This window comes from Lycorma delicatula, chromosome 4 (assembly GCF_047948215.1).
Source record: "Lycorma delicatula isolate Av1 chromosome 4, ASM4794821v1, whole genome shotgun sequence".
NCBI classification, from domain to species: domain Eukaryota; kingdom Metazoa; phylum Arthropoda; class Insecta; order Hemiptera; family Fulgoridae; genus Lycorma; species Lycorma delicatula.
In genome coordinates, this window is record NC_134458.1 from 96631332 (window position 1) to 96656241 (window position 24910).

The following is a 24910-nucleotide window of genomic DNA, read 5'->3' on the forward strand; positions in this document are numbered from 1 at the left end:
TTGTAATTTTTATTAGATTAGAACTTAATGTACAACTATATTTCATTTGCTTTTAACATTTTTCCAAGTTTCAATAATTTTAAATTGATTTTCCAAGTAAATTTTTTTTACAGGGAAATTTCTTAAATCATTCTTATTAATTTTTGAAGTTATACATTTTCCCCTACTTTTAAATGACACATTCATATACTAGTTATAAACAACTAAATTATCTTCGGAATTAATATTTTAATAAAATCTCATCCAGAAAAATGTTTATGAACAGTTTAATAAGTATCTGTAAATAGAACTTCATTTCGGTTGTTACAACAAACAATTTTACAATAAATAGTATGAATTTATTGTAAAATTGACGATTAATTTGATAACAGAAATGCCCATATAGTTTAAAATTTTTATAATTGTAAACGGTCTTGACCCGTTTTCTCTCTAACATTTAATAACATCAACTGTTAGGTTAATTATTATTATTGTTATAATTTTTGTTGTAATATTGATGGTTTTAAAATTAAAAAATAAGAAACATCCCACTTCAAATTGAGGTAATAAATTCTATATAACAGCAAATAACGATAAGTATATTTCGATTAAAATATGACGTGTCACAGTCAAAGTAAAACCTAATATGGTAACACGCATGAAAAAAAAGAATAATTACCACTATTTTATTTTTTTTTAATTGGTTGCCGTTTTTAATACGAAATCAATTGAAATAATTTTTAATATTTTTATTGTTACATACTCGTACATTTTTTTCAATTAATATAAAAATATTTAATGTAACTTAAATTACTAGATTTCTTAAAAGTTTAATTTACTAGATGTTCTTAAAGTTTTCTTTGAATTAATTTAAGAAGTTTCAATAATTTTTCTCAGCTTTTTCTTTTGGAAAAATAAAGAACAGTTAATAAAAGATTTAATCTATTTTGCTCCAAACTTAAATTACAATTATAAGAAATTTCTAAAGGAAATCAACACAAAGAAATTACATAAGTTTCTTTTTCAATTCAAAAAAAAAAGAAAGCATAACGTATATATAACATAGGCTTCGCCCCTCAAACACAAAAAATAATTTTACTAATGACTCCAGTAGTCGTAAAAGGCACGAAATAATTTCTGAATGATCGCTTTGATATCAGAAAAAAGGCATAAAAATTAAATTTTTAAATTGTTTTTTTTTCACTTCTTTGCTGTGATATTTTTGTGTGTGATGTCTAAAAAAATAATTAGTTTACTGTTAACTTTTTTAAAAAATTATACTCATATTTACTTATTTATTTATTTAGCGTATGGTAACAAAACATAACACCAATTACAGTCAAAATTACAAACAAAGATTTAACAAACCAATATATGCTACTGATTCTGGAGTCGCCATCAGGAAATCTTCAGGATTCCCTTCATAAGCTGTCCTAGGGCAAATTTCTGTGATATATCTGACAGTTTGATTTTCACCACACTCGCAAAGGGGCGTCGGTGTTATACCCCATTTATACAGGAAATAGGCGCACCTACCATGCCGAGTCCGTATTCTGTTTAGCGTTGACCATGTCTTAAGTGGCAAGTCAAAACCCGGCGGCCTTTGAGTAATACATGGAAATTGGTTATTCTGCTTTGTGGTCCATTCTCGACGCCAGGCGTCAGTTAGGTTAAATCCGTCCTCTGTGGCAGCAATTGCTGTTTTGATAGGTGGGTTTCTAGATCGAAGGCGACCGCGATTGGCATCCTCAATGTCGTCATGCATAGGCAGGTTTCGATTGTCCATAATCTTCTTGTACTCTCTTACAACAGCATTCATACGGCGCAGGTTCGGGGGTGGTATGTGGCTCAATACCGGGAGCCATTCCACGGGAGTAGACCTGATAGCCCCGGCAAGCATTCTCATAGTGTTATTAAGTTGAGCATCAATTATACAAACATAAAGGCCTTATATACTCATATATCTATATATAAAAGAGAACATGTCGTGGGCGATTCATAATCAACGCCCAGCAAAAACTACTGAAGATAGATTGATGAATATTTGTATACACGTTCTTCTTACGGTGTAAGTGCACACTAAGAAAGGATTTTTTTAGAAATTCCGAGTTTAAAGGGTTAAGATGAAGTAACGTTGAAATTTACTACTTTTTAATTTCCCTGTAACAAATAAATATAAATTGATTTTTTGTGTGCACAATTTTCATGTGAATATCTAAAAACCGATTTCTACATTTCATGAAATTCCGAGTTTAAAGGGTCAAAATGGGCTTTTGAATTTTTTTTTGAAACCCAGCTATTTTTTTTAATTTCTCGGTAACAAATAAATATGTAAATTTATTTTTGGTGTGTGTAATCTTCGTGTGAATATCTAAAATTCATCTCTAGATTTTTTGAGATTCAACCTTGAAAGAGGTGAAGAAAGGTAAAAAAAGTTTGAACAATAATTACAAATTTTCTCCACTTCCCATTACAGCAAACGAGATGTTCACTAGAATTGTGCTTGCAAATACTCTTCAGATAAATATCTAAAAACCATTTTCGGGTTTTTTTAAATTTCAATTTTTTAAGAGGTGCAACCGTGTACTCAACGCTCAACTCAGGCGCGGCGGCTCAACCGACACAACTACTGCCACGTTTACTGTATGTCCGACGCGAGTGGCTGCACCTGTCTTCAGTTAAATGATTAAACAGCATAAAATTAAAAAAATAATAAAAATAACTGACTACGTCGGGAAACGCATGAAATCATACAGCGCGAGCGAAGCCGCGACAGGAATGCTAGTTATTATAAATGCTTCGCAGCAGCTTATTAAACATTTGGGATATTAGGATAAAGAGTAATTTATGGAATAAACTGTTCTAAATTTTTAAATTAAAAATGAACGGAAATAAATTCTAAATTATTTCAAATCTTTAACGTTTTCTCTCGTTTTCATTCATAATATTTTTTTTATAATACTATTATTTTATGTTTTCTATAATGTAAAAGCTGAACTATAATATCAATTTCTTTCAACTTAAATTAAATTATACCATACATTATTGTTGGTTAGCGGTAACGTAAAGTAACCGTGAAGTAAATTAAAGAGAATAAAAAATTAGGCTAAATTAACAGTATCTCATAAAACTAGAAATAAAAAAAACAATAGAATAACTTTCCAAAATGTGTATCTAATACCTGCAAATAATGGAATTATTTCGATATGATATTAACCATTTATAATTACCAATTCTTTATTTTCTGAAAGCAAAAAAAAAGTTAATCCTAATATCCTAAAAGGTGATATATCTAACAAATTACCCTAATAGGGATAATAACAAAAAAAAACTATTTCAGATTTTTTAATGAATAAAATTGAAAAATAAACTAATTGTGTACAATTAATTTTATTTAAATTTTAATATTAAATTATTATCTCTCTTTTGTACATGTCTTTTAATTAAAATGTTATAATCTACACTCCTAATATAATCTTTTGCAATTTTTTTTTTTAATTTTTAAACATTTTACTCCTGAATAATAATATCTTTGGAAAATTATTTTACATATTCTCTCAAAAAAATATTTTCTCTTCTATGGATTTTAATAAACTTAACGATTTCGCCTTGGTAAGAGTTTTAATATTATTTTCTATTTATACATTAAAAAACAACAAAGTAAATGAAACGATTTCCGACGGATTTAAAAGATTTAAAAACTTAAGGAGAAATCCATAATCGTTTCGTTGTCTACGGGTTAATAAAAATAAGAAATTCAGGAAGAAAACAAAAGTGTTTGAAATATGAGATAATAATCTTTTAAAAATTATATGTGATACAGAGCACGAAATGAAGAGGTTTTAAAATGAAAACAACATAATGCTTGCGAAAAAATGTTACGAAACTAGGATTCAGGTCGCACAGTAATATATGAAGGCACGTCTTATAGTAATTTAATTTGGTAATGGAAGGAAAATTATATAATAAAAACGGTAAGAAAGACAAAGATTACACTATACGAAGTATATTACCGAGCGAGTAGAATTAATTAATCGTAGTGAGCAAAAAAAGAATGAAAAATCACATCAAACCGGTAAAGTAAAACGTATCAGAAATCCTACAATAAATTAAAGATACGTATGACTTTTTACGTAATCAAAAAATTCATCTGATGAAATATTTAACTAAAAAAAAGTACGTGTTTTATTTTAACCTTAAAGTGGTACCTTTTTTTTAGTAAAATGGTGAATCTTTACTCATAATTACTGGTCTCGATGTTTATTTCTTATCTTGTAGGAGTTTCAGAATTTCTACCAGATAACTTCAATGGAGAGATTTTAACGAAAAATTAAGAAGTCACGTAGACTGTTTCGGTTATCTTTTTTTATTTATTCATAATCAATAACTAGTATCGACTATTTATATTGGTTGATATAGAGTATTGTACAGAGAGCCAAAATTCATTCTGAAATTTAAAGGAATTTCACGCGAAAATTTATAAAAATTAGTTGGGAGAACTTACAGTCAAAAAAACCATATATTTCAGACAACTTTCGTTCAAAGTGTTGTTGTTATGTAACAATCTTCCTTACCATTCCTTGTCTTACTTTTAATCAGATGCAAGTTTCTTCTTTTTTGTGTTCTTGCCACGGTTCTGTTTATAAGAATGAAAAAAAAACCATTTAAAAAAAAAATTTTTAATTTTCAATGAATGCAGTAAAAAAAAAAATCATTCAGTTGTTTAAATTAAGAGTTTATGAAGTCGACACCAATTGAAAGGTTAAAAAGATACTAGAGATATTCTGTTTTTAATTTAAAAAATAATTGAATAGTGTTATTTTTAATGTTAGCACGTTTTTAGAAGTTGATTTAATTTTTTAGGTTTGTTTTATTAACAGAAGATTTATTTTAAAATCTAGATTAGAATAAAAATTAATTAAATAATGCATTGTAGGAGCACAATAAAAAAACTTCTAATATTTTGTTAGCGTTTTCCCTGCATCAATATGAAAAAGGTTTATATAAAGTACAACTCCGAAAAGTTAACGTATTTTTTTGTTTCAGGGTTTTAAAAATAAATTATTATACAAAAAAATGGATCGAAATATTTTAATAAAACTTTTTACGTATATTTAAACTGAAATTCGTAACTAAATAAATACATTTTATGTAATTAAATAAAAAATAGGCGACCAAGTTAATTCTTGGGCTATTAAATTAATATATTTTAAATTATTATGAATGAAATGACCTGCGATTTTGTTCAGATACGAATTCAAAAAATTATGGGGGGAATTTTTTATAGTATATAAAGCTAAAATTCCAAAACTGTGAAATAATTCAGGCTACAAAGATAATTTTATACAAGATTTCTCTCGTCCAATAAAAAAAAAATTAATAAAATGATGTATTTACCCAGGAAACATTTGAAACTAATAATAATTCATTTCTGATTATTAGTAGGGAATAATCGATGAATTAAAATTAATAGTATATTAATTTTTGAACGATCTTTTTTACGCACCCAGTGTATACAATTTTATTAAAGCTATTTATTTCAATAAATAATGCTGAACAGGATGTTCAAAATGTTGTCTTATATTGCCAGTCACGATTTTAAGATCATAGATATTAAAGGTAAATACGTTGCGATTAGAATGCTAGTGAATTTTCTGGCCGGCCAACAAGTTGCCGACGAAGTGGCGTTTCTAATTCGCTTGTAGCAATCATCTCCTCTCTAGCTCGCGCATTTTTCAATAAATTATGAACGCTTTGAAGTTTCACTATGTAGATATATCACAAATAATTATTTACAATGGCCATTTAAAAATAATTAATTTTTTAATACATTTTTTTTTGTGAAAATAACTTGCTCAACAATTTTTTTTATTAAAGGAAACTCAAAAATATAATTTAATTGATGTAAATAATTCATTAATATGATTTTTCATCTTTTACCTATTAATTTAAAAACAGATATTAGAAGAATAATATATGATAAAAATTATTGATTCAAATTTTATTATTTCACGTTTCCCACTGAAATCTTTTAGTATAATGCATAAGAACGAAAGACCCTAACACATTTTCTAAATATGTTTCCTACAAAATTTATTGCTGAAAATCGTACTGGCTATAATTTTTGTAAAAATATTTTTTTTCTTTGGTAAATTAAATGTGAAAAAAAAGGTTTCGTTAAGGTAGTAACGTGGCCATCAGCAAATGTTATAAATAAAATATAGTTAAGATTTCAATGGAATTCATCCTGCAAGCTTCGTGAACATCGGTTTACTAGCGTGATAAAAATTTATTTTATTTTGTTCATTTTCCATTTATACACTTTAATTTATTACAATTATGTATATACTTACGTACGCGTTTCAGGTAACAAATACGAATGCACGTTAAAGTTATCTTACAAAATTTCCGTAGAGGAAAGAGAGTAGAGAGCCATTTGGTAATATACGACGGGAAGACTAGGTTAGCAAATTCCTTTCTAGCAGTGTGATCTTGTGGTGTAATGTACTGCAATATTTGTAATTTATAAAGACGCAATTTTAATCGTTTCTTCAAAACATCGTGAATGGTAGATCAAGGCAAATTTAACTCGCGCGCTGCACTCCGAGTCGACTTCCCAGAGCTGCGAACAAAAGGCGGACGAATGATATCCATTTTTTCATCTGATGTTCTAAGCCTGCTTGCAGACTTCTTATAATCAACGCTGCCAGTTTCTTTAAATTTATCATACCGTGACGATTACTTGCTCTAGAGGGTGGCACTAAATTATACCGAGTTCCAAAATTGCGTCGAATTTGTGTCTGATTTTGTTTTAATAAACCACTCTAAGCATTGTGTTTTCATCTGTGGATTCATGGCTACTGATATATGCGGTACATGCACGATCACAACGCAATCTAATACTTTCCGAGGAAAACTTTATGAGTTTCCTGTTAAAGAGAGCCTAACCATTCATTCATTAATAGGACTATTACATTTTTTTTTCTAATAAGACATCAAAGTTCAGATAATTCTCGGGCACCCATAATAATTCATTCATTGGTTTACGAGAACGGGTTGAATAACTTTTGAGAAATATTTGTGAATAAATATACCGAATATTTTGTGGATTCATGATATCTTAAAAATAAAAAACCCATCTATAAAAACAATTTTTTTTCTTTTGAAAATTCATAATGATAGGGAGATCTGAGAAAGCGGGTACATAAAACCCTTTCAGAGTATTAGTATGTACCCCGGTTTGTAACAAAATATACATGCTTTTAACGATTATGAATTTTTTTATCGATAGTAAATAAAAATAATTGATTTTAATTTTATTTTAAAATTGTATTCGAAGAGAATCCAGAGGAAAGGAAAGATAAAGAAAAAGGTTGATCAATAAAATGTGTCGTCATAATTTAAGAAGAAGAAAATAGAGAGAATACAGAAGACGAGAATAACGAGGAAAGAAGAAAAAAGAGATTACGATGAAACAAAGGGAATATAAGAAAAAAATATTACAGGAGGGTAAGACAGGGGAGGAAGAAACAAAAAGAAGAGATAGTGGTAAGGAAGAAATATGGATGAAGAAACGAGTTTTAGGGAGACTCGACGAAAAAGCTTTTAGCTTTACAATTTATTTGACGCTTAATAAACGGTTTCTGGCAAACCGGCAGAATTTTCTGAATACATAATTATGAGTATTTCCCAATAATAACGAATTAAACAATAAATAATTACCTCTTTGAAATTCTAATTCCACGTTTTACCGTTAAATTTTACAGTTATTTTTTTAATTATTACAAGTATAATAAATTATTTATTATAAAAATAGCTAAACGTTAAGCTATAAAAATAAATAATATGTTGTAAATTTAACATACAAATGGTACAATATATAGACAGTGTTACAACTTTAGCCTTGGCTCGAACAATTCTTTAAGTCAAAGATAAACATTAAACACACGTTACTGCTGATTGTCACTGATAACTTCCGGATGCATTTTATTTTATTGTATTTTTATGTCTGAAATCTTAATCATCTTTTAGTATAACCATAATTAGAATGCATGGTAGCCATAAAAATTAATACATCAAACACGTTCCGAAGGTTGCAAATTATTATCGATTCAATCGCTGTTCGCTTTTTGAAAATTAATAAACTTACAGTAAATATTTCAAGTCATCGGTAAAAAGTAAAAAAAGCTAGTTAATATTCATATCAGTTCTCTTATCACATACTTTAACAATAGTTCTAAAATGAGTAGTTATATCCTCTACTTTACACAATCTTTAATTAAAAACTATATTGATAAATAAACTGATATTTCCAAACAAGATAATAGTGTTTATAATATGTATTTTATAATGTCTAGAAAACAGTATTTTGCTTTAAGAATATAATTCGGTAATTTTGTACGATTTGGCTTCTACGAACCACTTTACAACCCTTATTTTGCCTTATCCTACTATTATCTCTTTTTCCAATATTTTTTCATCATTTCATTGTGGCATTTCTTTCTCTCTTCCGACCACTGGATTCGTTTTTTTTCACTTGGAGACCCTTCGATTTTTTCCTAAACTTTTCACTATATTGGATTTCCTGTTTAGAAATTTATTTTTCCCTGAAAGCTTTTTCTAATTTCTGAGAACTAAATCAATTCAGTCTTTCAGTTATTAAATAATCTGAATATCTTCTTTATCGATCTTATTTTTTTTGTCTATACTTAAAGATGTCTACAAAACATTAATCTTTTATAAATCATCAAATCGGAAAGGTTTTTATCAATTATTTGGTAGATTTCGGAATTATATTTTTCCTCTCTTTTGTGGTTCTAAATTCTTTTTTAATTTTTCTCTCTTTTTTATAATTTTCCTTTTTCTCGTATACTGCTCAGATTTAAGGCTCCGATTCGTAAAAATTTTCCGGTTTAATCGTTCTGTTATAATTTCTTATTTTTAAGTTTGTTGGTGAGGCATTTTTTTTTTAGGTATATCTTTTAGTTATTCCGTAAGGTTTTTCCATTTTCCGATTCTTTCATGAATCGCCAAATTCTGTCGGGATGTATACTAAATATATAATTGTATTATAATTTAGCATTCTGTTAATTGAAATAATAACATTTAATTTAGCGATTTAATCATAATCTTTTTTTTTATCATGAAATGATTTATTTTTTAATACAAATCGATGTATATTTTTGTTCAGAGTATTATATTGTTTAAAAAATTTAATAAATCTTAATTGTAGTTTAGCAATAATGTTACAGAAGCTTTAAAAATAAAAAAAAAACCTGTATTAGACTGAACTGAGAAACCACAGAACTATACAAAGGAGTTAATTAACAGGTAATTTTACACCATCTAGCCCAGAGTTTATTACGGCTGTATCGTAAAAAAGCATGAAATACAAAAGAGTTGACTTGTCAGTCACTTTTTCTGAGAGGAATAACGTACACAATCTACCCATAATGAAGGTGAGACTTGCAGGGCTGAATATCAGCTCCTCCATTTCGGAAACATTTCATTCTAGTATTTGACATTATAGTCGACTCATTGAAGATGATAATTGTTTAATTCACACTTGTCGTAGTAAAACCGAAAATGTATGTTTATAATTGGCATTTTCGGCAACGGTTGGTGATTCATATCAGATCGTTTACAATATTTACGGTTATGACATTTAAAATAAACACATAATTTGAAATGCACTGAAATATAAGTAGAAACAGTACATATAAAATATTCATGATGTAAATTACGTTAAAATGCGTTTAATTGTTCTTGCGTGATGAGAGACAAATAGGCAGAGTTAAATCAAGATTAATCGGATAATTTCTTATAATGACCTTTACTTTAACATTTTATTCAAAAAATTTAAATAAAATTCAAAGGCAAAGAGTTTATGTTAAATGTCATAGATATAATCTTTTATAAAAGTGTATTCTGAAAATGTATTAATAATAATAAAATATTTTTTTTTAAATCCCAGTAAAACAAAATAAACGAGCCAAAATTTCTCAGCTACCTGTTAACTTTTCGGAAATAATCTTTTTTGAAATTTTAAACCGGGCTACAAGTCTTAGAGAGACCATTTTTCTACTATATCATCTCCAAAGAATTTTATAAAAAAAGTTCAAAAGATTAAACTTAAGACAAAATTTGAAAAACTTCAAGAGAAACATTTATTGGAAATTTCACCACGTTTTCTCGTACTGACAAAAGAATTTATAATTAAAGGAATATTTGGTTATTCAGCTTGCTGATAACAAAAAAATATATATCTTTAAAAACTACGTGGAAAAGCCACTTAATAACTTTTTCTATTTATTTTTAAAAACCTTCTATAGGATGTATATATTCAGAGCTGTAACAGTTATAAAATATTAACTAAATAGATTAAAAATAAAAATCAGTAAAAATTTCTCATTTCCATAATTTATCTTCTCACAACCCGAACCATGAAAACGGATAAAGTACGTTTTAAACTGCAATATATAAACGGAAAATTCCACCGCACTGAACTTTCTGAGATCAGTAAAACTAAGAATTCGAAATCGTGAAGTTACGTACAAATTGAATAAAACTTTGACTGTCACGTGCCTGAAATTATTTATCGCATATCTCTTACTCGCTGTAATTTATTTTTTAACTGAAGAAAGAAGTATTAAATAATTTTACGCTATTCAAATTTTGAAGGTATAATATGAAAGGTAAAGAAAAAATAATAAATAAATCACGCCGTTTTCAGATTCTATTATTTTTTATTTTTTATTCGCTAGGCAAAATCTTAAAATTTAACATTCAAATACATAAAATAAATAAATATAAAAATGTGCCTCTTTATAAAAACCTTATTTTAAATACCTCAAATATCTTTAATCTCGATTGAAGATCAACTTTTTCTTTAAAACTCATTTTTAAACATAACCGATAACTCAACGGCAGTGACATCAAAACCAGGCTACTTTTAACCGATCGACTAATGTTGCCTCCACAAAATGCCCGGTAGTTTATGAAGTCTTTTCTTTTTCTTCTTCTGGAGCAGTAGAGTAAGAAAATAGCGAAGAAATTCAACTTATTAAAGAAGTACGGGCATTTAATCCAGAATGTTAAATTAATATGTAAGCATGGATATATTACACCAAGCGATTACGTGTAACTGGCAATAGTAAGAATAAAGAACCGAGTTAACGCACTCAAAAGACCAGAACGAGGAGATTATATGAGAACAAGGGTCATGAATGAATTAAAAAAGCCACGGCTTATGAAAAGAAATATTAATAAATTTTCACTAAGATTTTATAATTAGATATTTATTAGCTTTTAATAAATAAATCAACTTATAACATAAAAACAATTTAAATAACCGGTCAACAGATGTAAGTAAAAAATTCGCCTGTAGACTGCTCATTCGGTTTATCCTGGATTCTAGTCTCAGAATGTGCCAATCAATTTTCAACATTTAACCTTGTCATTATAAAATAATATGCCGTTATTATCGGGCGTATACTTATAGCAATAACAAACAAAGAATTTAAGTTGAAAGTATATTACGATACGATATTAAATTTAATGCGTTATACTGGTATTCCATCCTCCTGTACAATTCTCCTCGTTTTATATGTGCTTTCTCTTTTTGACGGCTAATTCGGCGAAACAGTACACTAGATTAAATTAATATCGCTTTAACTATTATTATTGAACATTACGCAATGTTTTTAAAACTACAGACCGCATATTGTTTTTTGGTTGTTAAACATCGTACTAATTAATTTTCCAGTTAATAATTCGTGTTTACTTTATAATGTATCCCATCCTGTTTTAGAAGTTTTATTTAAATTTTAGTTTTAACTTTAATTTATTAACATGAATACTCTAGTAGTTCTGCTGGACTTTGTCCAAACGCTATGGATGGTTCGCGCCTTCTCATATACTGTACAAATATAATTTAAACAGAAAAAATTTAGAAAAAACAAGCTAACTTTTAATTACATTTTTTAATGTCGTTTGTTATAATGACACTTAATTAAGTGAAAACTTACCGAATTGATTTCGGACACAGTAGGTCGGAAAGCATTATCTTCGAACCGGTTAGAATACTTACAAAGTCGAATGACGTCGATCGGTTAATCGCTTTGACTTCCAACATTAATATTTAAATATATATTTTTCATTATCATTTCTAAAAACCTTTTGAACATATTTTTTACAGTATTGATTAAACGGAGCGCGTAGTTGTCCTATTAAACACCGCGTAACGTTACTTTCATACTTAACTGTTATTACAAAATAGTATCTTTTGTAATTTCGTCCGCGTTCAGCGACTTACTTTTTAGTAATTTTTCTATCTTGGTACATTTTACATTTTATTGTTAAAAAATAAAAATTTTCTTTTAACTACTAAATAAACATCAAATAAACCAAAACTCACACAAAAACACATCAAATAACAACATTTTTTTATTGAGTTGAACTGCTTCAATTGTTTAACGGAACTCTTTTTTGTGTTGACAATATGATACACAGCACGATATCGTATATGATTTTATCATTAGTAATAATGATTTAGAATAGTACATTTAGCAGTTTAAAAAATTAATCCCAATATCTTTTTGCTTTTATATTTACAGTATACAGTTCATGTCTCAATTCTGTTCTCGTACGTGGGAGAGAAGTATAACACTTCTTTCTCAATAAATCATCTTAGAATCAAAATTATACTGCTGTTTGTTTAATACAGATCCGTTTCTCTGGAATTTTACATTACCTACATCTAAAGTATATAGATTATATATTATATTTTATTTCACATCCACATAAGAATTATTTTTAGAAATTTAGGTGAATTATGAAAATAAATGAATCCTCGGTATATAAAACAGCTATTATCGTTACGTATGCAGTTTATTACCTTACTACAAGAATAGAAACGTGCTTGTATTCTAAAAATACATAAAAAGTGATATGTTACTATAAAGATTCGGCAAATCTTTCAAGAAAATATAATTCAACGTTTTGACTGAGAATAAATTACACACTGCTATCAACCAACCGCCTATAACAGTGACAACAACAATAGATTTAAATTCCTCGCTATTGTTTTTAATTCGATATAAAATGTGTACGATAAATTTACTTTGGTATTTCAAAAATCACAATGAAACGTATTAAGTTTCACTTTTTTCCAGGGATTTAAGTTAAAATTATATTAATATATGCACGATAAATAAAGTAGCGTCCACCGACAACCTTTGTAGATACATTGTGCCGTTATCCAATTACGAAGTAGAACAGAAACGTAACGTATGTACTACAAAACCTATAAAAACTGATAGGGTACGTTAAAATTCAGTACACCATTAGGATTTAAAAAAATATTATTTTATATATTTGGACATTCTGGGATATTATATTCTGCATTCCAGCCGACCAACGCTCGCGTTAGAGGCAAACTGGATACATAAGTTCCCTTTTTATACTTTTATTCATATAAAATATGCGCATTAGAAACGGTCGATCTATTTTAAATGAAAAGTTATAAAAAAGATACAAAATTATTATTTTTTTTTTTACAACTAATTCGAGTAATTAAAATGAAAAAAGAAATAAATGGATCCACGTTTAAAAAAATGCTGACCAACCGATCGCATAGGAAAACCTTAGAATGTTATCATATATACTTTAATATTTAATGTTTCAGCGACAAAATCTGTATAACGTGATAGGCTCTAATAAAAATCACAAACCAAAAAAACGTTTTAAAAGATTTACAAAATATTTACATCATGTTCGTTTATGCATCACAGCCGATCAAAGGTTAAGTGTGGATAACTAGATTTAGATTTATAATTTTTTTTTTAATTACTTTATAGAATGTGCATGACAACAAGTCCATTTTGTTTGGAAAGTTATAGTATAAATAATTTTTTTTCCGAGTTAATTTCGATAACTAAGGTGAAAAAGGAAATTAACGAACAAGTGATGTGTGAAGCGACAACCGACCGACGACTTAGGCAGACCTCTGTACTTAAATACAAATATACGAGGGATATCTCTAAAGTAAAGACCGCTGGAAAATTTCTCTCGTTAAGGTTAGCGAACCTGTGTCGTTCATGGCCACGCTAGTAATGTACACACAGCATTGTTGTCTGCAAGTTGTCGCATTGTAGTATCTTTGATTACGTTTTAAATTGAATAGGAAAATCGATGTTGCCGCCGACTATGATATACATGGAGTAATACGTTTTTTAAGCCATCAAACATTAAGCCAGATGAAATTCATAGGCAGTTTGTTACTGTGTACGGTGATAATGTAATGAATGAAAGAAACGTCCGAAAATGGTGTGAACGGTTTAGAAATAACAGAATTAATTTGCACGATGAAGAACGTTCGGGGAGGCCCTCGATAATCACCGAGGACTTGTTGAAACGCGTCGATGATGAAATCAGAAAAGATTGTCGCTCAACGATTTCCGAGCTGGATTTTTCCTGATGTTTCAAGAACTGTTATCGGTCGCATTGTTCATGACCGTTTAGGCTTCATAAAGGTTTGTGCACGTTGGATGCCGCACGTCTTAACGGGAAGTCACAAAAAAATCCGAACGGGATCTGCTTTGGAATTCTTGATGCGCTACACAGTAAAAGGTGATGAGTTCATTAATTCAATTGTTACCGGCGATGGAACATGGATTTCGTATTACACGCCAGAGAAAAAACGGCAATCAAATGAATGGCGTCATCCTCAATCACCAACCAGACCGACAAAGGTGAAGCCACAGCCATTTGGACGTAAACTGATGGCCACAGTCTTTTGGGATCGGTTTGGCACACTGCTAACCGATTTCATGCCATGTGGAACGAGTATAAATAAAGAAGCCTACGGCGAAACTCTACGTAAGTTACGGCGCGCCATTCAAAATAGGCGACGTGGGCGGCTGATCGTCGTCCTGCTGATTATCGTGCAGCAGGACAACGTCCTGCTGCACGATAATGCACATCCACATGCTGCGGGTCCGACACTTGATTTACTAAGAACATCTGGATGGGAAATTTACGATCACCACCATATAGTCCGGACTTAGCTCCTTCTGATTACCATTTGTTTAGGAGATTGAAAGAATATTTGAGTGGTAAGCGGGTGACGATGGACTTACAAATGATGTTTATCAAAGGCTAAATGGATTGGCAGCAGAAAAATACGACGAGGGTATATTGAAGCTGGTGTATCGCTACGATAAATGTCTTAATTCATGTGGCGATTACATAGAGAAGTAGTATAAGGTATGTAGTTTAAGAGAAATAAAAAATATTTATAAAGTTTTCAGAATAAATTTTTTTACAATGAAACGGTCTTTACTTTAGAGATAACCTCTCGTACAAACGAAATTTATTCCACAAAATCTACAAAAGATGAGAGAAAATGAAAAAAATTCAGGAAGCCAATACGATGTTAGAAAATATTATTTAACGCATTCACGCTTTGTTACCGTCAATCGTGGGAATGGATACTCTTATCAACATTTTCAGTAGTTATATATTAAACTGATAGAAATGTCTATGAAAACATTATTCTGGTACAGAAAGTAACAGAATGAAAACAATTAAAAAATTGTTTCACAATTTTTTTGGTATATTACATGAAAATTAAAATGCATGATATAAGAAATGGTGACCGCCCAAATATCTAAAATAACCAAGATAAAAAACCAAGATGTTATGTAAAAATAGACAAGGCTATTTCTTTTTGAATTCTCCTCTAATCAAAATCTGTTCGACTATCGACTCCCACAAATACAGTTCTCTGCGTCGTCTTCTCATCCGATCATAATCTTCTAGTATCGTAACTGATGTAGTCAGTAATTGCGGATTAAATGCATATTTACTCAGCAGTGTGAAAAATGCTAGTATCACAGAGTAGGAGAGATGGGTGGAGTAACGTTATGACATTGACAATATTCTCTTTTAAAAACCAGACCTGATAAGAATGAACAGAGGGCATTACTCTGTATCCTAAATTACGTGGAGAAACAAAAATTCCAAAAAATCTATACAAAATTATATGCTATAACAAAATTCAATGAAACAATAATATTTCCAGAAAATGTTATTAAACAATTTAGTCTAGAACTAGATTGCGCATATCAGACGTCCAGCGATCGCGCTTAGGAGTTGAATATCTGGATTTAAATTTAAAATTCCTTTGAACATAACGGTTCATTACGATATTATTATGAAGTAGATGGGAACAGAATAAAATAGATTGATTTCCTCTAAGTATAATTAAGGGAATTATGAAATTAATGAATGTATGATATTCAATTTCTAAGTAGAGACCGCCTTACTGAATAAGTGAAACATTTATCTAAATTCATTTATAAAAACGTGATATTTGTTCAAGAAAAAATGTATACAATATGATATACTATGATGAAAATAAGTAAACCGATAAGATTTACGAAAAGTTATTCAACATTTTGACTCAAATTAGATAACAAATTCCAGCTAACCGCCGATCACTATGAAGTGAACAAATATCCTAATTTAGATTTCCCAGAGTTATATTTTATACAGATATAGAATGCGAATTATACATTTTTGTATAATAAGTTAAATTAGATCAACGGTTTTTGAATTTTTTTAGTAATATTAATGAAAATTGAAATAAAGTAAATCTCATCTAATTTTACATCGTATAAAATCTCGTAAGAATTTTATTTCTTTATTAGTATATTTTAGCTAGGGTTTATGAACTGTGATTTAAAGTTAGCTATAACTGGATTTGCTGATAATAAGGGCATATTTTTTTTATTAAACATTTGTTTGTTTTGTAATTTTTCCTTTTCTGAAAAGTTTAAAAAGGTATACTAGTATGTATATTACAATGTATTTTTTGCACCGTAATAAAGTAAAAGTAATCACAGAATTAATTTCAATAGATAGGTACGGAAGATAAATATAAGTATTCAAAGGTAATAGGTGTCAACAAGCAGATATGCTGATAGGATAATAATTATATAACAAATCTTCCCGATGCTAATTTATTTTTATTTAAGTTTAGCTCAAATAAATAAAAAAGCTGGTAAAGTATGGCATGACTTTACGGTTATTCCGGTCAAGTCATACAATACCTTGGTGAAAAATCTACTATAATTTTAATAGCCCTTTAATGATGAAAAAGATTTGGGTTGGGGAATAAAGTTTAAGGAACATTTTTCAAAAAAATATTCATACGTAGGCTAATTTTAACAAATTTGCTTAAGTAACGTTTTCTAAATCGAACATACCCTCTTCACTCTTCAATAAAGGCTAAAACAATAAAAAAATAAAATTTTCAAAAAACCTTTCTGTATTTTAGGTACGGGGTTTATAATTAAAAAAATTGTACACATTTCTTGATAGCTCTATACATAAACTATAAACTTTCAAAAAAGTTTTGAAAAATATTTAAAACGAAAGGAGATAGAACAAAAACCATGTATTTCAATTTTTAGTGGTGGGGGGCTGATTTTTTAAAAACATGTTTTTGGATTACTTATATACGCATTGTAGGTAACAAATTTACTTTAATAAAGTTCTCTCTAAAATACCTCTAAGAAAAACGAAATTGGTTTTTGACTTGAAACGTCTTTAAAATCACACCGAAACGTACGGGTACCAGAACAGAAATTTTTAGCGTAACGAAAAGGTCTATATCGTCCTGCATTAATAATTCCCTAACTATTAGTCTCAAAGACGTAAATGCGGTGTCATTTTATAACTTACATGGTCAGCTCGCCGATACGACTTTGAGTTAATATAGTATATCATAGTATGATCAATGCCCCATATATATACTCAAATAAATAAATATATATATATATATATTTATATTTGAGTCAAATTTGAAGAAAATCAGTTCCGTCATTCACGAGATATAAAGCTAAAAGCAAATGAGACACACATACGTATATACACATGTATTTTTGGTCTAGATAAACAATTTGGACCCTAATAAGATTTGAAAAAAAATCTGATACCCCATTTTTGACACTATCACCTTATACTTTCCCCTTTAATATAGCTATTCTAGATATATTAACCGAGAAAGTAATTGACTACAACATTTATAATTTACTTAAGTACTTTTTTTTTAGATGAAGCGAGAAAGCCACCAAAGATTATCGTAAATATCTATCTGTTAAAACTATAAATACGTAATTATAAATTCTAACTGTAAACGGAATGAATAATTATCCACCTATTTAAGTTTTCTTTTATGCGATACTTTAGGTAAATATCTCAAACGTTAATATAATATGAAAATTTGTAAATAACATTATCCTGTATAATTTTCTTGAGGATAGTTTTATAGGAAAATAATGAGGTTAATTTCCATAGAAGTTAAAAATGTTCAGTGTCTAATCAGCGTGTTAAAAAAAATCCACGGGAATAAGGAAATCCATGATTATTCTGTTTAATTCAACGAATAAAGGATTACTAAAAAAGCGCTGACTTTATTTTTAAAATTGTAGCTTTTATTTGAAATGGATCTCAAAATATACTTGAATAATTTTTAGGGACGGTTTAAAAAAGATAAAAAAAACAACCAATATTTTAATAGAATGTTAGAGATATGATATCAAGAATTTATAACCAGTTCAGAAGATAATACGGTGTAAGACAAATTTAATTCAGTTTGTCTCGCTTATGGGTGGTTTTAAGCTATATTTAATCATTTTGAATAAATATACATTAAGAATTATTGGAGTAAATATTCATTACAAAATTTGGTGTTACATCACAACTGGAATAAGGTAACAAGATATTTTCTTAAGATCATGCAGATTTTTAAACAAAGGAGACATATTTCATGTCACGTTAAACTCATTTTTGTTAAGTAAACCACAATTTCCAGTAGGATAGATATTTTTTTTAATGAAAATTAATACACGAAAAATTATATATCGACTATTTGATTGTGCATTCAAACTCGTGTAAACATATAAGTTGCTGTTAGGTTGATTCCGTGGTTTATTACTTATTATTCATTAAATGAAAAGAAACGACAGAATTTTTGGTTAACAGAATTCTCGTTATTATATAACAAGAATTCTGTTAACCAAACGTCTGTACAACGAAATCTGGATTAAACAAAACGTTAGAATGTGTAAACATGATGGTTAAAATATATCACCTGTACAAGAAGTAAAAATTAAACAAAATGTCATTTTTTTACTTTAAAATACATACAGGAATAAAGGAATTTTTTAATTACATTATACAGCTAACTTCAATGAAAATGTATACATAAATACATACATTTTCATTGAAGTTAGCTGTATAATGTAATTAAACTTCTTTCTATTATGACAGATGAAATAACAAAAGATGACCTCTCACTTGAATTTCTCTATTTTTCTACGATAGATTCACCCAAAAATAAAAATAAATATTAAATAAAACCTGTATGTAATATGTACACAAATGAGTGGGTGTGTTAGTATGAGAATGTATTATATGGGTGATTCAAAAAGGATTTCAGAAGTTTAAAAGCATATAAAAATTTATTGAGATAACTTACAGATTCCGTTGAGGTCTCATTTCATAACAAAACACCTCAAGTTTTGATCGCAGTTTTGTACCGAATTCGGCCACTAGCAGTGCCACCAGTGTTGTTAAAAACGGATATATTTGCTGGTGCGGAACATGCTCGCTGTGTGTTTTGGTTTCACTATTTGCAGTCAGGACTGCAGTTCGCAGAGTACTATGGGGAACCTCCTAATAGTTGTACAATTTACTCTTAGCACAAAACCTTCATTGAGACAGGTTGTTCTGTTAAACTTACAAAATTACCAGGACGCCCACGCGTCCCTGAAGCTGTTGTGGAACAACTCAGAGAAAGCTTTGCACGCAGTCCGAAGAAATCAACTCTACGTGCGTCACGTGAAACTGGCATTCCACAAACGACTGTTTGGCGTGTGATTGCACTTGAAACCATACAAACTAGCCGTGGTTCAACACATTACAGGTGACGATAAAGTTGCAATTTTGTGTGGAAATGATGCATAGAATTGCAGACGGCGATACATTTTTATACAATGTAATTTTTAGTGATGAGTAATGTTTCACATCAGTGGCGAAGTGAACACCCAAAACTGCCGAATATGAGGTAACGATAGCCCCCATGAAACTGTTTGATCGCAGCACATTCGTGATAGCCCTAAAGTCAATGGTTTTTCTGCTCTAAGCAAACAAAGACTGTACGGCCTGGTTTTCTTCCAGGAAGCAACCGTAAATGGTATCGTTTATCTGGCTGGACACGCTTCAAAATTTTCTAATTCCTCAGTTAGATGATGATGATGACCACTGCTATCAGCAAGACGGGACGACACCACCTCACTACCGCCTAGAAGTCCGAGATTTTTTTAATATTTGATTCCCAGGTCGGTGGATCGGTTGTGAAGGTCCAATCGCATGCTCCCTCGCTCCCCAAATTTCATCCAGGTAGATTTTCTCTTGTGGGATTTCATTAAAGATCTGGCTTATGTACCTACCGCCTTTGTCTGTAATGAACTTGTTGAGCTAAGACTTCGAATTAAGGCCGCAGCTGCAGAGGTAACGCTCGTCTTGCTGGTTACAGTCTGGAATGAAATCGACGTCAGGTGGGATGTATGTCGCATTACAAACGGAAGCCATATCGAACAAAAGTGAATGTTGCGTGACAAACTTGATGGTTTTTGCTATGAAATGAGATCTCTACCGAATCTGTAAGTTATCTCAATAAACATTTATATGCTTTTAAAACTGTGAAGTCCTTTTTGAATCACCGGTATTATAAAGAAAAAATATAATTTAAAATAATATTAAAACGCATTTTTGAAAAAAATAATAAACAACTCAAACATTCACCCTAACCAATAAAAAAAAATTGTTTTAAACATTTCGACTTAAAAATTGATATTTTTTTTAATGAAGGATAAGTTTTAGATTATTTGGTAAATTTTCTATAAGCTTAATATTTGTTATATCTGATTTCTAATAAATATTTCTTAGAAAAATTAAATTACACAGGTAGCCACAAAAATTACAATCATAACTATCAAGAAAAGGTAAAAATGTAATTTTAAATCGTTTTGTACGTTACAATGTTTCTTTATAGGACGAAGAGAATGGAGTATATACAAAAAAAAAAATAATAATAATAATAGTACTAAAAGTAGACAGCGGAGGATAAGAAATCTTTTAAATGTCTCACCTTACTGGAAACCAATCCCAACCTTTAAATCTGTAACAGTGTCCATAGTAACGCGCAATGTTGCCAAGATGATTACACTATTACGAAAAAGTAAGTGTGGGACGTGTGTCGCCACAGAGTTAATTAAATGTTTGTACGATATTACGTAATTTATTTGTTAATATTGTTGGCTTTTTTTTCTTTATTTTTATTAGACATCATGATTATCCTTGAGATTTTGTTCAATATTAATTACTAATCTATTTCCTACTTTTATTTTCAACATTTTATAACTATTTTTTCTCCAAAAAATATTAAATAATAATCTTAAAATCCATAGATGGTTTCATTATGTAGATTTTGCAAAAGATTTTTACTGAGTTGGTGATTTTTATTAACAAATTGTAATAATAATTAATCTAAAAATTAAACTGGGCGGTTTCATTATACGTAATAATAGACCGTGCTGCGTGACAGCAATAATCCTGTTTTCAAATATTAATACCATTCTAATTTTAATAGTATCATAAATAGTAAGATGATTCTTTAAAAAAAAATAATAATGCATTTTTATAAGCAATTTCTAATACTTTTTCATTTTAACATAATTTTTCAGTTATACATCATTGAAGAATGGTATTTTCAACTGGACTGTAGCCCAGTCGAGAGTTGAGTGGAAGGGCCAAAAAAAAAGTTTTCTTCATTAGCTTTTTTCTTTCTTTATTAACTAACTACTATTTAAAATTTATAAACGGTACATTTTTGAATTTGTTTTATAACTATTAATTATAAAAACAAATAGTTTCGTTACTCTTCCTGGTGTCGAAGATAACAAAATTATTTTTTAAAAGGTCGATTATCACTGAAAAAATACACAAAAAAGACCTTATGTTCATTGAGGAACGATATAAAATAAAACTCCATATTTTAATATAAACCAGTTAAATATTTTCATAAATTGTTTAAACGAAGTTACGGAACTTGAAAATCGAATAAACAGAAAAATTTTATCTTGCGTTTTTATAATAAAAAGTATTGAAGAAGTTTTTTGTAAATGAGTTCTTAATTAAATATAACAAGAAGTAAATTATTATATAAATTTATTTTTTTCAACAGTTTATTGGGTGGGAGATTTTAATAGTTGAAATTCAGGTGGTTTCTTACGTAGTAAGCCGACTGTAATAGTTTATAGATTATTGCTCTTCCGTCACAGGAATGAATGGCAGCTTAGAAAGAAATACCACAGTTCCGCCTTTGTACTAGTATTATGAGTAGGACCTCGAGGTTGTTCTATTGCAACGCCGACCGCAATATTTTGTGTCTAGATCGAATGTCACGTCAATTAATAGATTAATTATAATTATTAATCGACGTTCGATCAATCATTGTCCTGTCGGTCGGAGGCTCCTACAACAGTGTAAGTTAGCTCGAGCTTCTATTCCTGTGGCAGGCTCAATAACCAATAAACTGGAACGTCCGCGTTACCGGTAAACTTTGATCGTTAGCGTTTAATAACTGAAGTCTTTTGCAACTGGTCGGACCGAATATATAAGACTAACAGTCAATCTGTAATCGGGTATAATGCCTGCGCTGTGAGGCAGTACAGTGTAAAAATAAAAATAGAAAAACAAATGTACTACTTACCATTTCATCCAAACTTTTGAGGTCATTAGTAACAATCTGCGGAAGAGGACCGTACTGTGCGACGTCTTCATCGTCACTGAGGTCATCTTCTTCTTCTTGCTGATCCAGTCCGTAACCGCTGAGACCTCTTTGCATTTCCCTTTTATCAGCCGCAATTTCACGATCGATTTCTCTTTCTAATTGTACAAGCATCGGAGCTGGCATGCCTAATTTTGCACCACGACGCGCCACTTCTAATAAACAAAGTATTACGTGTTTCTCATTTTTTCTCATAATTAGATCATCCGTTTCAAACAGCAAACACTCAAACACTCCCAATCCTCTACGACACCAAGATATAAAATTTGAAACGTTATCGCGTGCAAAAAATGTACCCGGTTTTGCACCCGGAAGAAAACGCACCGGAGAAAGACGAAGAACAGAGCCGGCGATAGAAACCTGTGCTTTACCTTGCGCCTGACGACGCACTACGTATTCTTCCGCGTATTTTCTAACGCTGTTGGCATGCTGTAAACAAAAGAAGAAAAAAACTGAATTAGTGATAATAATAATAATAACAACGACTAATTATAGATAAAGAGTAAAAAAACCACGTAAATTTATAACTTAAGTTGCGTATTAGGAACGTTCCGATACTAATATAAAGCCATTAGAGATAGAAAAACCTTCATAGATAAACATAAATTCACGTGTTGAATATCCGACTCAATGATATTTATCAATAAATGAACATATAAATCCAACTTTTTTTAATGTTTAAAATTGAAATGAAGCGGACAAGCAAATTATGTTAACGGCATGATAGAGAATACGTAGATCGTACTTTTCTTCGAATAACAACGTAGATTATAGCAATAAAAATAAGCTCATAAAAATAATACGCTGATAACTGCAACATACAACGGGTTGATAACTTTTCATATAACTCAATAGGGTTTCGGAATTATATCTCTATGAAAAGTTTTAATACAGAAGAAAAAAATGATTTTTTAAGAAATAAGTGATAGCAATAACAAAGTACAAAATTTCGTTTATAAAAATCTAAAACTGATATTCGTTCCTTATTACATTTTTTTGAAATAATATTAACTGCAGGCCGACAGATTTAAAAAAAAAGAAGAATTCAGACATTCTAAACTCTTATTATTTTAATGTAAAAATCATCTTAAGTAGGCTAAAAATTGATGAGAAAATTATCGTATAATATCAAAACCAGTGAAAGAAAAAGGAATCTTTCGAAAAAAAAGACAAAAATGTTTTATTTCTTAGAAGAATACGCTTTCACTGACTATTAATAATTATTATAGGTTTAAGATTAAACCACACAATTTGTGAGAGAATCTCATGAAAAGAAAAACTAGACTGGTGAGAGAAATATCAGGATATAAAAATGTATTCTTGTTATTTAATAAGAGAGGAAAAAACTAATAATTTCTATTAAAAAAACTCTTAACGTTATGAGAGATGTTAAACTCTTTCAATTTAACATGTATGATTTTTTTTTGTTTTTAATAAAATACGAGATTGCCAAACAAACTGACAAACGGAAAGGGATTGGTTACATTTTGTCGTGGTCGTGGAGCACAAGTTTATTATCGTGGCTGGAGCGCACAGCAGAGGCCTGTTCGGAAAACATTATTTTAATTTTATTAAAATCGTGTTTGAAACTCTAAAGTGATTTATCATCTAATTTTATTTTGTTACTTATATTATTTTTTTAGTCATAACTATTATTATTATAGTGTATTTATATAAGCATATAAAACATAGTGATTTTTAACAAGGTTGTTGAATTTTCTTTTATACAATAATTACTACCAGAATTTAAATATAAAAGGATTGTCTTCCGTTATCCTCCCGCCAATTATTAATGAATCTTTCTGATATTTATTTTATTTATAATAATAATATTATAATACTTCAAATTAAAAGCTTTGTCAAAAAAGTAATACAGTGAGAATTTATTAGATATCTATTTATGCGAATTTCTCAGGCGCCATAAAGTAGATGTAAAGGGTCGGAATCTGTTCCAATCCTTTCTGGAAGACATTGCCGATTTTTGGCTGTGTAGTAAGTTACTAGCTGGTTTTT

At 29.5% G+C, this 24910-nt stretch overlaps 1 protein-coding gene across 5 annotated transcripts in view; it reads right to left on the reverse strand.

Moving 5' to 3' along the window:
* The window catches only part of LOC142323661 (GAS2-like protein pickled eggs), a 271769-nt gene that overhangs the window by 59199 nt on the left and 187660 nt on the right, over positions 1-24910 (reverse strand). For all 5 annotated transcript variants that reach the window (XM_075363713.1, XM_075363712.1, XM_075363711.1 and 2 more), the window contains exon 3: positions 22820-23326. In XM_075363713.1, coding sequence (XP_075219828.1) covers positions 22820-23326 — 507 coding nt within the window. The remainder of the gene's footprint in view (positions 1-22819; positions 23327-24910) is intronic.